Below are 14,968 nucleotides of genomic sequence, written 5' to 3' on the forward strand. Positions count from 1 at the left end.
CCTAAATGTTCTGGCTTTGTCTGCAACGCAGGGTTTGTTCTATCCACAAATAACACTGCATTTAGTTACGAGGGGGCCATTGGGGTGCATTCTGGAACAATGTATTTGAGATATATTGTGGGAGGCCTTCGAGCACTAATTCCCAACTATTTACTGTAATTTTAAAAGGTCTCCTGTGAAATCAAAGCACACACATGCCTACTGTGGCTTTGCATGATATATCATTTTGGATTTCTCTTCCAGTCCGCCTTTATTCAGGGCAGGTAATCCAGGTCTTTGTATGTATCAGAATTGACTGGGCATTAAATCCCCATTTCATTATTTGAGATACCTGCATCCCACTTTTCTAGTTCAGACGGAGGTGGCTAATATCAACTTTTTTAAAAAAAAGCACACAGAGCTATGAAGCATAGAAATACAAGAGATAGAGCCATTGCACACCTTCAGAGGAAGGTGTGTGTTGCATCTCTGAATGAGATATGCTCTGGACTTTGCTTGCTCCACTCAAGTTTCAGCTGGGAGGAACAAGGTTGGGTAATTTGCACTGGATGTGACTGCCTCATACAAGCGTACCCAGTGCAGAGGCTATGCTCTCTTACCCATCCTCTGGGAAGGCTGCCTGTTGCATCTCTGTGAGTCACTGCGCTACACTTGCCTCCTCCATAACTCCTGAGCAGGGCCGGATTTAGCTTTGATGAGGCCCTAAGCTACTGAAGGGGTAATGGGGCCCTTTATATGTCCAGCTGTCCTTTGTCAACAACAAACTGTGGCTGTTTTTTGTTGTTGAATAGGTATCTAAAGCCATTTACACATAACAAAATATGTGCTTTATCAAAGTAATTGTTGAACTGAAATACAATTAAGAAGTATATTAATAGTGAAATACACTTAAGAAGTATATTAATAGTGAAATAATTATTAAGCTCTAACTTAAAATGATTTTTTATTCATAACAAACTTAATAATGCAAACACACTGGCATTTGGCAATAACAAAAGTTCCTTTAGAAGCACAATTTACAAAGACTCATAATCTAGTCACTGGAAACTTGCTATAACATGAAATATTAATAGGTGTAAATATATTATGCAAACTACTAATAATTATAAATAGCAGAATGTAGGCACCCTATAGTATAAAGAAATGAGCAAACCAGTTATATTTTAGGGAGCAGGCTAGCAGACCATCATAGGAGCCTACACAAAACAAAACAAAACACTGTTGCTGTATGTAGGTTTTATTTTATTTGTTTTTATCTTTTATTTTGGAAATGTACGTCCAGGTTTTTTTTTATTGGGGGGGGGGGCAAACAGTGGGACCCTAAGCTATAGCTTGTTTAGCTTATGCGTAAATCGGCACTGCTCCTGAACGTATTGACTTGGAGGCAAGTTCAGTGGGACTTACTCCTAGGTAAGCGTTCATAGGATTGCCGCCTTAGGGAAGTACATGGGGGGTGTTTTTCTTAGAGTGGCTTGTTTTTATTCCTGAGTGATCTAAAAGAACAATTTTTTAAAACCTGAGATTTACAGCGCCCATTTCAGCCCAAAGTGACCCTCAACTTGGAAGCAGGAGTCTAGTAGTCGGTACCCGGTTTTATTTCGGGGAAGCAAGATCACCTTGCCCAGCCTCCCCACCTCCAGAGCCCGCATTGTCGCCTAGAGAGCTCCAGGCTTAAAGCGCCTGGCGCGGTGCATGCTGGGAGAGGGCCGCGGCTTTACCTTAATAGCTCTGGAGCCCGGCCTAACCTGACTTAAAACGGGCGCTTACGCGGCTTCTCCGTCTCCTAGCAACGTTCCGCCGCGCTGAGCGGCCTCTCGCGAGCGCCTTGCGTCACATGACCAGTGTAGCTGCTGACGCCATATTCTCGCGCCACCACCGTACGACAGTACCCCCCCTCCTTTTTTTGTTTCTTGTTTTAATCCGAAGAATTCACTTCCGGTTTGGGCCTTGGGAGGTTGGCGGGACCGTTAGGCGCGGGGGAAAGGGCGCGTGGGTTGTGAGCGCGAGTTCTCGCGGTGGCGGTTGTCATGGCAGCGGCTGCGGGGCCTGGAGGAGGCGAAGCGGCCTCGGCCTCCGCTGCTGACGAAGGCGGCGGCGGCTCGGACAGGGGGAGCCCCCCCGGCTCGGACCCACGACGCCTGGGGCCGGGGGGGCGAGAGGAAGAGGAGGCGCCGGGGCAAGGCAGCGCGGGGGGCCCGGCCAACCAAAGCCACGCGCCCTCGTCGTCGCCGCCGCCCCGCGAAGCCGAGGTCACCGTGGAGATCGGGGAGACTTACCTGTGTCGGCGCGGGGACGGGACATGGCGTAAGTACGTCTCCAGGACAACAGGAACGGCTCCCTCATCTCCCCCCCCCCCCAAAAAAAATCACCTGCTCGTCCCCAGGACAGTGGTGGCTCCGTCCAGGTGCCGTTGGCCTCCCCGTCAGCCCCATCCAGCATGGCCAGTGGTCAGGGATGATGGGAGTTGTAGTCCAGCAGCATATGGAGGGGGCCACAAGATCCTCGCTTATGTTGCATCACCGAGGCTTCTATGACCCTGCATTACTCCTCATGACAGCTGTTGTTTATTCAAAGCTTTTCTACTACCGCTAGTTGTTGTTGTTGTATAATTTTGATTGTTTTAAACATTTCCAAGGCAATCATTCCAAGGGGGGTGGGAAAGCATAATGAAACCCATGGCAAAGTTATATCGCACAGCAGCAAAATGGAGCAAAATAGAATGTGTTGTTATAAAATAAAAACGTTTCACCCAATCAAGCACAAACATGAGGTCACTACTAAAAGGTTCTGTTCCTGGTGGACATAAGCTGTCCCCTCAAACAAGCAGCAGGATATCAAAATGATGACCTGTGGCTGTGATCCTGTGTCCACTAACTTAAGAGTATATCTCATTAAATGCTATTGGACAACCTTTTGGGGTGTACATAGGTTTAGCCAGTGCATATTCTAGTTCTTCCTGTGTTGTATCATCCCTTAAAGTAGCCTTTTCAGAGAGTACTGTAGAGTTTTATGTGAAGACTTCTCTCTGCATACCTGCACTTCTGCAACATTGTGGCTCCCACAATCAAGGGTATAGGTTGGCTGCTCTTTTCTTCTGGAGTGCCCAATCTGTATTTTCCCTCAGTGTTTTTGCCACATTTGGATCTGAAAGATTCTTGTTAAAATATACTGAAATAAAAATGGACTAAGGCACTTTGACATACTTCCATTTTGTGCCTGTTACTTGGAAATTTTTAAAATTCTGTTATATCTTTAGCTCTACTGTCCAGTGCAGAATAATATATTTGGGCTACTCAAATGGGCTCTTGCTTTGACAAAACATGCACATCTGCACCCATGACCAACTATCACAGGTCCTTTCCACTTTTGCAGCTTGGTTGTGAGGAGTTTGGCAGAGGTGTATTAGAGTGAAACACTGTTATTAGATTCTTTTTTGGTCTTTCCTAATCTGAGATTAACTAGATTGAGTGTTGTCTTTCTTCCAGATTCTGCAGAAGTGATTCAGTCGCGGATCAATGAGCAAGAAGCCAGGGAGGAGTTTTATGTGCACTATGTTGGGTGTAAGTATCTTTTTGAGGTTTTCCATGTCTGCTGATGTGGTGGGGAGGAAGTGTGAGATGCCTTTATGGTCCAGAGGTAGCCCACATGATGTCCCCCAGATGTTGCTGGACTCCCATGCTTGCTGGGGTTGTTGGGAGTTGTAGTCCAGCAATATCTGGAAGACACCACACAGGCTACTCCTGGAATAAGAGCAGGTAATTCCTTCCTAACCCATCCAGAGTCCCTTTTATGCATATAAATGTTAGAGCTTATACTGAAATTGCATATCTTTCCAGGGATCTTACACTGATCCAAAAAATTATCAGCAGTCTAGATGGACAGGCAGATATTATATATATATATATATATATATATATATATATATATATATATATATATACTTGTTTTGTGGAGGTTTCGTAAAAATAACTTTTATTATTATTATTATTATTTGCCCATGAAGGGAGTGAAGTATCAAATAAGGTTAGCAATTGCACTCCTGTGTGTTATGTCCTTTCCACAAGAGAAAAGGACATGAAAATTTTCTTGAATTTACATCCCCTGCTGTCCTGAATTCATTGCAACTAGTGTTAAATGACATGTTCTTAAAAGTGATCTCTTCAGTCACCTGGAGTGATAAAACACCTGAGAACTATTAGAGTGATACTGTTGTTAGTAGGAGGGGAAGTGATCTCCAGTGGGTTAGATCAAGGGCAGATGGAATGGGAGATGTTTTAACCTTCAGCTGAATAACGTTTGGAGAAGCAGCTTCAAACTCTTTTTTATGATTGGTGGAAGATCTGTGACGGATACATATTTCTTCTCCTAATTTGCAGTCAATCGGCGTCTGGATGAGTGGGTGGACAAAAACCGCCTGGCCCTCACCAAGACAGTAAAAGATGCAGTACAGAAGAACACAGATCAGTACATGAATGAACTGTCTGAACAGCCAGAGCGCAAGATCACTCGGAACCAGAAGCGCAAACATGATGAAATCAACCATGTGCAAAAGGTGATGCTGGAAGATACACGGCTGGGGAGATTGAACTCTACTACAGAGTGTCAGTTCCGAGGCTGGTATCACCCAGGGTGTCTGGTTGTACCTCTGGAGCTATTCCTAACATCAGTCTGGCACTAGGGGATAGTGTTTTTAGGGAGTCTTGTCCAAGTAGGAATTGAACATTTGGCCACCTTGCTGTCTTTCCATTGCAGACATATGCTGAGATGGATCCCACCACAGCAGCTTTGGAGAAGGAGCACGAAGCAGTGAGTATTCACTAGCACTTGACCTGTCTTGTTGCCAGAATTAGGCAGAGAAAAGAACACAGCTGTGTTTAGTGGCTCCAGCTATTCTTCTCTCTCCTCAGATCACCAAGGTGAAATACGTGGACAAAATTCATATTGGGAACTATGAAATTGACGCTTGGTATTTCTCACCATTCCCAGAAGACTATGGGAAGCAGCCCAAGCTGTGGATCTGCGAGTACTGCCTCAAGTACATGAAATTTGAGAAGACATACCGCTATCATCTGGTACGCAAACGGAATGGGAGCTGTTGGGGATAGAGATGTATGAGAAAATCTGCTTCCCTAGTTAATGTTGTTATTAATGGACCACCCTGAAGATTTCAAGAGCTTCAGAATTCATTTATTTAAAGTACAGTGGTACCTCGGGTTAAGAACTTAATTCGTTCTGGAGGTCCGTTCTTAACCTGAAACTTTTCTTAACCTGAGGTACTACTTTAGTTAATGGGGCCTCCCGCTGCCACTGCACAATTTCTGTTCTCATCCTGAAGCAAAGTTCTTAACCCGAGGTACTATTTCTGGGTTAGCAGAGTCTGTAACCTGAAGCGTCTGTAACCCGAGGTACCACTGTATTTCTCTACTTTTCAGGTGGACTTCACAAAGCAGTTTACATAAAATTGTTAAAACAATAAAGATCCATAACATTTGAATAATTAAAAAATTAAAAAGAGATGGGTGAAGGAAACCCTTTTTTAAAAGCCCTGTGCTGCTGCTTTTTTCTTCCATCAGTAGAAGATGGTTTGTCAGAAGCTGCTGCATTGGTAGTCGAGGGAGATGGGTGGGGTATAAATAATAAATTATTATTATTATTATTATTATTGAGACCATGACGGGGGGCTGGATGTTGGTAGTTTACCAAGTTGTTGGTTTCCCCCTCCCCTCAAATAAGAAAAGTAGAGGCTGTTGGCCTTACCAGAACCCAGACAATTGGGGAAATTGTTGAAGCTGTATTGAGCAGCCCCAAGCAGTGGAATTGCTCAGAAGAATGCAGATTCATCTCTCTCTCTCTCTCTCTCTCTCTTGTTCAGGGACAGTGTCAGTGGCGGCAACCGCCAGGGAAGGAGATCTATCGCAAAAACAACATTTCAGTGTATGAGGTGGATGGCAAAGATCACAAGGTAGGGGTCCCAGCTTTTGTTTCTGTTTTCCACTACATCAGAAACCTGTTAGTTGCTATCCAACCTATCTTCCAAATAATTTCAGAGCCATGCCTCTACAAATATGAGCCCAATCTCTCCAACGGGCTATGAATAGTCATTAACATGTAAGCTCCTTCCAGAACTCCTCTTACTGTATCTTTGTGATTGAGGCAGCTTTTCATTTCTTGCTTTGGGTAGACTTACAAGGTTGGAGCACTCGCGTATAGAAATGATTTCCTGAGATTTCCAGTAATGGGGTTAGTGTCACTATCTATTCAGAAGAGAGTGATCCAATATAGAAACAGCTTTATCCAATCCTACTGGTCACGTGAAATTGAGGGCCATCACTGCTTACGTGATGGATGGGAATTTTAGGTTGCTTACAGAGTGCTCAGTGATATCCTAATTAACAGGCAAGATAATAGCTGACAGCAAATAGCACCAATATTGTGAGAGACCATTCAGCGCAAGGCCTGTGGGGTATGCCAGAGAACTTTTAACATGGAAATGGCCCAGAAGATCAACTGTCTCATGTAAACCCCTGACTCTGACCCTTGGCTTGGTTGCTAGGCTTGAAAACATCTAAGAGTACAGACTTTTGCCAGTTCAGACATTGCAATATGTCCTCTTGATTTATTTTTTTATGTGTGTCAATTAATAAATTGAGATTTGATCGTACTCTATAACTTCATTGAGGATTTTCTTAGAACAAAGTTGCAGGTTGAAATGAAATAATGTTTTCTGGGAAGAGGGGGTATTTAAAGATTTTGGGGGTATCCTCCATAGGGCACCTCTTTCCCTGGATTGGGAAATGAACTTACATTCACTGTTTCCTTCTTGCTGCTGTATTTATTTACTGGTGTTTGCTTCTCTCCCCCAGATTTACTGCCAGAATTTGTGTCTCTTAGCCAAACTGTTCCTAGACCACAAGACTCTCTACTTTGATGTGGAGCCTTTTGTCTTCTACATTCTCACTGAGGTCGACAGGCAAGGGGCTCATATAGTCGGCTACTTCTCCAAGGTGCTGGCCTGGCATAGGATGAGTGTTGCGAGAGGGTTCTAGCTGAACTTTAGAAGGGGCGTAAAAAGGAGGATGAGCAGTCATGATACTACTTTCCTTAAAACTAAATTCTGAATCCAGTAAAAATGAAAATTCTCATACGTCTGTTTATTTTGTATAACTTATTTTCCTTCTGCCATGGATGAGAGGAGGGTGATTGTGTGCTGGAAATCCTCCTCATCCTCCTTTTGAGTTCTGAGATATCACCAAAGTTACCTGTTTGCTAACATATACTCAAGATAGTTCACAGTATAATGCCTTACAGTTGAATAGATGTAATTCCAAAGAGACGATGGGTGGGATGAAAGAGGAAAATAAGTGAATTTAAATACTATGGCCACTGCAGGAGAGATTCTAGGGGCGGAAAGACACTAAGTGACACTTGCTTCCTGCTAGCCCAATAGAATAGGTTCTGCTGTATCACCTCTCCCACTAATGTAACCAGGTGAAATGGCTGCTGCTGAGAACAGATCTTGCTTTCAAAACAGTGAAAGCTGTGGTACTTGGGATTCATGAATCCCATGTCCAGTACAATATTCCCTGCTCCCTCATTTCACTTCTTTGTTTGATTTTCTGCCATCAGGAGAAGGAGTCGCCAGATGGCAACAATGTTGCCTGCATCCTCACCTTGCCCCCATACCAAAGAAGGGGCTATGGGAAGTTCCTCATTGCTTTCAGTAAGTTTGATTCTTTCAGTCATGTGCGATAACCACCAAAAGAAGTAGATTCACAACCTCTTAATCTCTTCCAGTTGCTGGAAATGAGGATAGTGCCTTCACTTAACCAGAACAGACTAGAAGTAACTGTGCAACATACGCCCTTGTATTCCACTTCAGTTAATCCAGTGTTTCTCAACCTTTTTTGGGCCAAGGCACACTTGTTCCATGAAAAAAATCACGAGGCACACCACCATTAAAAAAGTTAAAAAATTTAACTCTGTGCCGCCCTATATTGACTATATAATTATGACTGTAAGAAACACTTGCCAATTGCTGTGTTGGTTGCAATCTCCTGTAATAAGGCTTCACAAGCCGCTGATTTCTCTGCCAGCACAATCCTTTGCTCAGCAAGTTTCAGGTTGAGCTCATCCAGCCAGCTTCTTTAAGTTTGTCTAAAACCACCCTCCCGTGGTGGTGGCTGTTGAGAGCTGCGCTCGCTCCGCGTCGTGACCCGGCCGGCTTCCTTTCCGGCGGGTCAGTGATATTGGCGGCCGCCAGGCACGTGACAATGCAAATCACCCTTCTCGTCGCCGCACGTTGCGGCACACCAGCCAGCGTCTCGCGGCACACTAGTGTGCCGCGGAACAGCGGTTGAGAAACGCTGAGTAAATCTGCTATTATTTGGCTTCCTCTGATTCTGCACTGTATTACCAGATGGAACAATGTTTTAAACTGTAATTGCTTTCAGAAAGTTATAACTGCTTTAGAATGTTTTTGTTTTTTGAATTCTGATTTGGAACTAGAATTTCCACCCTTAAAATTGCACTAACTAAAAGTGGGGAGGAATCTGCTCTTTTTAACATGTTGACACCTCCCACACTCTTGGTTAAGTTAAAGGGTTTTAGGGGTAACTGAGTATGTGCCCTAAGATCTTCTGGAGGGCTCAGTTGAGAGTGAGCCTTCTTTACTGGGGCCGAGCTTTACCCAGGGGGAGCAGCTGCAAACGCATAGCTCTTGAGATGTCTGGATTCTGAGTTGTGACTGCTTATTGACATTAATCCTAAAGCTCTTGTTCCTCAGGCTATGAGCTCTCCAAACTGGAAAGCACAGTGGGCTCCCCAGAGAAGCCCCTCTCAGATCTAGGCAAGCTGAGCTACCGTAGCTACTGGTCGTGGGTCTTGCTAGAGATCCTCCGGGACTTCCGAGGTACCCTCTCCATCAAAGACCTCAGGTGAGAAAGAGTCCAGCTTGCTAGTAAGATGTGCTGTTTTGAGTAACAGTGCCCTCTAATTCCCCATTGTTGCTGAGAAGCACATATGCTTCTGTGATTTTGAGTGGTTTTCATAAGACCTCCCAGTTAAAATTGCCGGTCGCTGACCTTGCCTTGTTTTTCACTCCCCTACCCATTGCTTTCCTCCCCACTCCCCGGTGCAGTCAGATGACAAGCATCACACAAAATGACATCATCAGTACGCTGCAGTCTCTGAACATGGTCAAGTACTGGAAGGGGCAGCATGTTATCTGCGTCACACCCAAGCTGGTCGAGGAGCATCTCAAAAGTGCCCAGTACAAGAAGCCTCCCATCACAGGTACCATGGGAAGGGCAGTAGTTGTATCCTAAACTTGGTGGTGATTTACAGGAGTCTTTTACTCAAAAGCAAAGAATTGGCAGCCTAGTTCAAATCATTATGTGACATATAAGACCTGCCCAAACCCCACTCTCTTGGGTTGCATCTTGGATCTTACTGTTGTCTTTTGAGTTGTCAGGTCACAATGGCAGAATTGCCCTCTCAGGTTTTAGAGTCACTAGAGCTCTTGATTCCTTGTACACAGGGTAAAGGTAAAGGTAAAGGGACCCCTGACCATTAGGTCCAGTCATGACCGACTCTGGGGTTGCGATGTTCATCTTGCTTTATTGGCCAAGGAAGCAGGCGTACAGCTTCCAGGTCATGTGGCCCGCATGACTAAGCCAGCTTCTGGCGAACCAGAGCAGCACACGGAAACGCCGTTTACCTTCCCACCAGAGTGGTACCTATATATCTACTTGCATTTTGACGTGCTTTCAAACTGCTAGGTTGGCAGGAACTGGGACCGAGTTGGGACCGGGAGCTCGCCCCGTCGCGGGGTTTTGAACCGCCGATCTTCTGATTGGCAGTCTTGCACAATCCCAGCTCTTTATTTTTTGGCTTTTTTCTTCAGTTTCATGTTTTCTCCCTACAGGCGAAACTCGGAAAATTAGAATATCGTCGAAAAGTGCATTTATTTCAGTAATGCAACTTACTATTTTTTATTTTAATTTTATTTTTTACAAATGCTTTCTTTTGTAAATTCCACAGTACAGTAATAAAACAAACAGTTACAATACTACAAAAATAAACATCACTATTACATTTCATTAATTACATTCCATTTATAATTGACGTGCCTAACGACAAATAATTACAATTACAACAAATAAAGGCTTGACATATCTTGCTTTGCATGTCATGCACCTAAGTTGCATTACTGAAATAAATGCACTTTTTGATGATATTCTAATTTTCCAAGTTTCACCTGTACACATTAAACTTCTACAGGTGTTTTATCTTAACATATGAAGTGAGTGGGGGAGCTGCTACAAAGAGCACAGTAGTGTTTCTTCTTCCACCAGTGATGTGTAATTTTGGAGGCTTTCACTTTGGAATGTTGCCCTCTAACTTGTGGAGATGGCAACAGAGGAGAGCTAGAACATTTGTCTCCGTCTCTCTCGCACATCCCTTCACGTGTCAATATGAAGACAGAACTCCTGAAGAGGACCATTGTTTCCCCAGGTTCCTGCTTTTCAGCCTCCCTTGGTTTGCCACATTTCTTTTAGTCTCTTGACTGCTCACCTGCCTCACCATAGCATATAGCTTCTCCTTTAGTACTTTAAGATAATCTGAGATGGGCTTGGTGCATACTTCAATCTCCTGCCATTTTCCTTACGTCTCATTCTTAATCTTGCCAAGTCTCACCTCATTTTAGTCTCCTTGTCTCTGAGTTCCTTGTCCTTTTTTGCTTCCTTGTGACTTGGAACCTTCTCCGAGTTTTTGCCCTCCCTGTATGAGGTTTTATTGCCATTCAAACTGACAACCTCATTTTCTCTCAAAAGTTGGACTGAAAACTGCTTACATAAGGAACTAAACATTCCATTCTTTGTTACTGCACCACCTCAGCCAGTCTGGCCAGCTGCTTCACTTTAACAAGCACAATACAATACTATGAGAGTAGTTTATATTGCATGTCTGTCTGTAAGATCACCATATGAGTATGCAAATTTTGGGACAAAAGTTGACAGCAAGAGAGTCTCAGCCCCCCCCCCCCCATCTAGTTTCAAGTCTTCAAAATACGTGGATGCTGTCTGGCTGTTTCAGAAACCATAGAATGGAGATGTTTGTGACAAAGAATTAACGTGTTTCTACTTGTCCCTTTCAGTTAATACTGTATTCTTTCCTGTTACAACTGAGCTGGGAAATAGCATGTCTAATTCCAGTCCTTTCTGCTGCTATAACATTTGCAATAAGATATTCATATTCCTTGGAAGCTGAATCACCAGTGCAATTTAAATGTGGATAGGCTTAACTACTTTGCTTAATCAAATCTGAATGCAAACTTTATAGAATATTTGTCTCCCCTCTCCCCACGTACAGTTCTCTACATTTAAATCTGTTCCCGTGATAATTGGGTAGTATCCAACTAAATAGATCCACTAGCGCAAGGGCTTCCCTTTCCCCATGCACCCTCCATGTCCCCCTGATTCTGTACTGGGGATTCACCCTAACCCTCTGGAGCAGACATGGGGAAGGGTAGAGAGAAGAGGGAGGGGAATATCCTTTGTGCAGCCAAAAGCTAGTTGGATACCACCCACCTCCTGCTTTTGCTTTGTTCATTCTGTCATGGAGTGTGCCAGGCATTGCTGAGTGCAAACACAGAGCCACCTTGTGAGAGGTCAGGAAGTCAGAACCACTTTCAGTGGTTTCAGGTTTTGATCCCTGCTGAAAGAAGCATTGTTTGCCCCGGTGGGGCTGCTGACGTGCCAGTCAGTGCCAGTTATGTAAGAGGAGCTGCAGACAGAGTGCCAGTTTCCCCTTCTGAGCCTCTCTCTTTTTTAAAAGGAGCTGCTTGCTGTCAGTTGTTGCAGAGGAGCAATCTGCAGGGTGGGGCATGAAGGCTGATTATCAGCCACTTTCAAGATAAACGGGAGTATCATTTGCTTCTCTGAAATGCAGTTGTTTCCAGGATGGGTAGAACAGCAAACAGGCTGTCATAGAAGCTAAAATTATTTTGTCTCAGCAATCAGTATTTGCCTTTGTTACAATCCCAAGGCATTATTTCATTCATATTGGCATTCTACTGCTGCATTAAAAAAACGTTTAGCATTTTGAACTGGGATAGCCTTTTGAGACGCTTGTGTCAGCATTCTTAGCTGGCTAAAAGGCAGCACTGCTGCTTGTCCACCTGTCTCAAGTGCCTGCTCTACACCTATTGACTTTGCTTTTCCCTCCCCTCCTTCTTCGTCCCCCTCCAGTGGATTCCCTCTGTCTGCGATGGGCACCTCCAAAACACAAGCAAGCCAAGATTTCCAAGAAGTGAAGGAGAAACTGATCTAAGCAACGGAAGCAGCTCGGCTTCAATACACACCCACCCTTCGTTTTAAGAGATTGTCTAAGGCATTCTTTCTGGTATTGCATTGATCAGACATGTCTTGGAACAGATGTTTTCAGGGTGGCGGGGAGAGAAGGGTTGTTAGCAGTGTGACGCCAACTTTACTGTGCTCCACTAGAGTGAAGACTTCCCACTTCCTCCCCCACCCTCATCTCGCCTCCTGTCCCTTTCTGATTCTGCATGGCAAACTCCTTCCTTTTGGCTAAACCTGCTGTCTTGCTCTTGTAGGGTAGTAGAATTGGTGGCTTCCGTCTTAACCGGAAGAGGAAGGGGATACACACCTTCTCATCTGTTGTTTGTCACTGGCCCTGAGTTTCTGAGCTGCTCTAGCACAAAACCTTGGACTGCCTCTACTTCCATTGTCAGGCAGGTAGAGCAAAACAGGAGCAGTAAACACACATGAGGCAGGATATTTGGGAAGCAGTTAGTCAGCAAACATTGCAGATGGGGGGGATTCACTTTTAGCTATGACAGCTACCAACAGTTTGGAAAAAGAAGACTTGATTGTAGTTGCAATTTAGTTTTCCGCAGTCAAATTGCAATTTAGATCCATCACAGTCGAGAGTTTTGAGAGGGGCATGCCAAAGGGGGGCATTGTCAGAATTGTGCAAAGAAGCGCTTCATGCTCCCCTCAGCAGACGAGAGCACGACTGTGCAGAGTTGGGTTTGAAGCTGAAATTAAAAGCATGGATTTCCAAGAAACACAGCAGCTGAGAAGTCATTGTGCCACACCTGCCCTTGAGAATATCCCTGGCAGCTGTAGTGTCATAGCTAACAGGGTATCTGGCCTTTTGGGTTGACCTAGTTTATTTTTATTTTCTGCGGAGACCCTACATGAATGGGATGGTTCTAAATGCAACTATGATGTGGGGTTGTCTTAACCCAGGGGAATGTACAACCTCCAAACTGGAGGAAACCGAACAGTGGGATATTGTGGGTTAGTTGGTTCTGACAAGTTGCCCTACCATTGTATGAGCTACCTTTGCCAGAAATAAAATGAGAAGGAACTTTCTCAGAAGAATCGACATTCTCTTGGACAAAGCGCAGTAGAAGTAATGGAACCGAAGAGGGAGGCTGCCGCTGTTCTTCACATTCACAGAGATGCTTGCACCCCTTCTACACTGGGACTAGTTGAAAAGGAAGTCGGTATCAGTAGGGTGGGGCTGCATTTGATATTATGGGAGAAACTATCCACATGATGGTTCTGCTACAGATATTAGATTCATAGTCCATGTATGCAGTGTGTTTTCTTTTACTTTTCAGAAATATTTTAATTAATAAAACCACAAAACAAAGTATCTTTCTACGCTGCTTGTGTAATGATGGAATTATGCTGAGCACAGGCTTGGGTGGGGGAGGGAAGTTCTGGGCAAGGTGTGGAGGCCTTAGGCCATACTGGAAACATATATTCAGGATCCTGGAAATCTGCCACTGTCCACTTTATTGCTGTACTACCTGTACTGTACTGTGAAGTAAGAGAGCCAAAGCAGGCCCCTGTTGAGTGCAAATGTGTCGTCTGATATCCTGGCATCACTTGTTCATGTATATGTTTCTAGAATAGAAACACACCATGAAGGGAGTGACTGCTTTAGAAAGTGAAGCAGGAATTCCTCTGACAGCCTTCCTTGATCTGTAACTCAAAGAGGCACTTCACCTTGATGCAGCTTCTGTTGTAGCATGGTGTAAGCCAGGCATCCCCAAACTTCGGCCCTCCAGATGTTTTGGCACTACAATTCCCACCCCACCCCCCAACCACTGGTCCTGTTAGCTAGGGATCATGGGAGTTGTAGGCCAAAACCTCTGGAGGGCCGCAGTTTGGGGATGCCTGGTGTAAGCTGTACCAGATGAAATTCTGAATTTGGTGTAAGTTCTAAACCTGTAGGGTTCAAGGGAGTGATAATTCAACAACAGCTGGAATGCTTAAAAATATAGCTTCACTTCTTAAAATGACACTCAACATTTGCAGAATACCATCTATATGCCAGATTTCTTTCTAGCCAATTTATTTTGTGGACTTGCTGCTTATTCAGCATTGCTCACAGGATTTAAACAGGGTAAATTATATCGGGATTACCATTTAGGCTGCAATCCTAAACCCACTTACTTGGTAAGTGCCATTGAACCCAGTAGCATTTTCTTATGAGTAGACATGGTTAGGCATGTGTTTTTTGTAGCATAAGCACATTCTAGTCTATATAAAGTAGTGGCACAATATATGTGTTGTTAATCGTTAGAATCATGTTTTTGTCTTATAATTTGTGTGTTATTGCAAAGGAGTGCAGTCTTATCATGATTTAATTTCATGTAAGTGAAAGAACCAACAGCTTGCTTTGTGGTGTCGATAATTATTTTACAGGAATGGCTTAGAGGTGGGTACTAATGCAATCCTCTGCATTTTTATTGAGCTGTGAGTGTGTTCTGTGCAACTTACTCTCATCATGTTTAGTTAGGTGCTAAATATTTTTTTACGGTTGCCGTGCTTAGGTGTCCACAGTATCTTTGCCAGGAAGGTGGATAGGGCGGAAACCAGGCTTTAGCCTTTCCTGTGAACTTGGCTGCCATGCCACTGGACCAGCTGTAACA

General features: G+C 44.1%; 1 protein-coding gene across 1 annotated transcript; it reads left to right on the forward strand.

The window, feature by feature from the left end:
* Positions 1–1,872: 1,872 nt before the first annotated feature.
* On the forward strand, positions 1,873–13,681 carry KAT8 (lysine acetyltransferase 8). Its single transcript, XM_035134553.3, has 11 exons — positions 1,873–2,304; positions 3,486–3,560; positions 4,377–4,552; positions 4,753–4,806; positions 4,908–5,072; positions 5,873–5,962; positions 6,864–7,004; positions 7,627–7,720; positions 8,783–8,933; positions 9,137–9,291; positions 12,249–13,681. Exons 1-11 carry the CDS (start codon positions 2,028–2,030, stop codon positions 12,311–12,313), a joined length of 1,443 nt encoding a protein of 480 aa, XP_034990444.1. The 5' UTR covers positions 1,873–2,027; the 3' UTR covers positions 12,314–13,681.
* Positions 13,682–14,968: the final 1,287 nt, after the last annotated feature.

This window comes from Zootoca vivipara, chromosome 12, assembly GCF_965207765.1.
Source record: "Zootoca vivipara chromosome 12, rZooViv2.hap1.1, whole genome shotgun sequence".
Taxonomy (NCBI): Eukaryota; Metazoa; Chordata; class Lepidosauria; order Squamata; family Lacertidae; genus Zootoca; species Zootoca vivipara.

Coding starts and splice junctions, on each gene's coding strand:
- KAT8 (XM_035134553.3), top strand. CDS start 2,028: ATGGCAGCGGCTGCGGGGCCTGGAGGAGGCGAAGCGGCCTCGGCCTCC. Junction 2,305..3,485: donor GCGCGGGGACGGGACATGGC/GTAAGTACGTCT, acceptor TCTTTCTTCCAG/ATTCTGCAGAAGTGATTCAG. Junction 5,963..6,863: donor TGGATGGCAAAGATCACAAG/GTAGGGGTCCCA, acceptor TCTCTCCCCCAG/ATTTACTGCCAGAATTTGTG.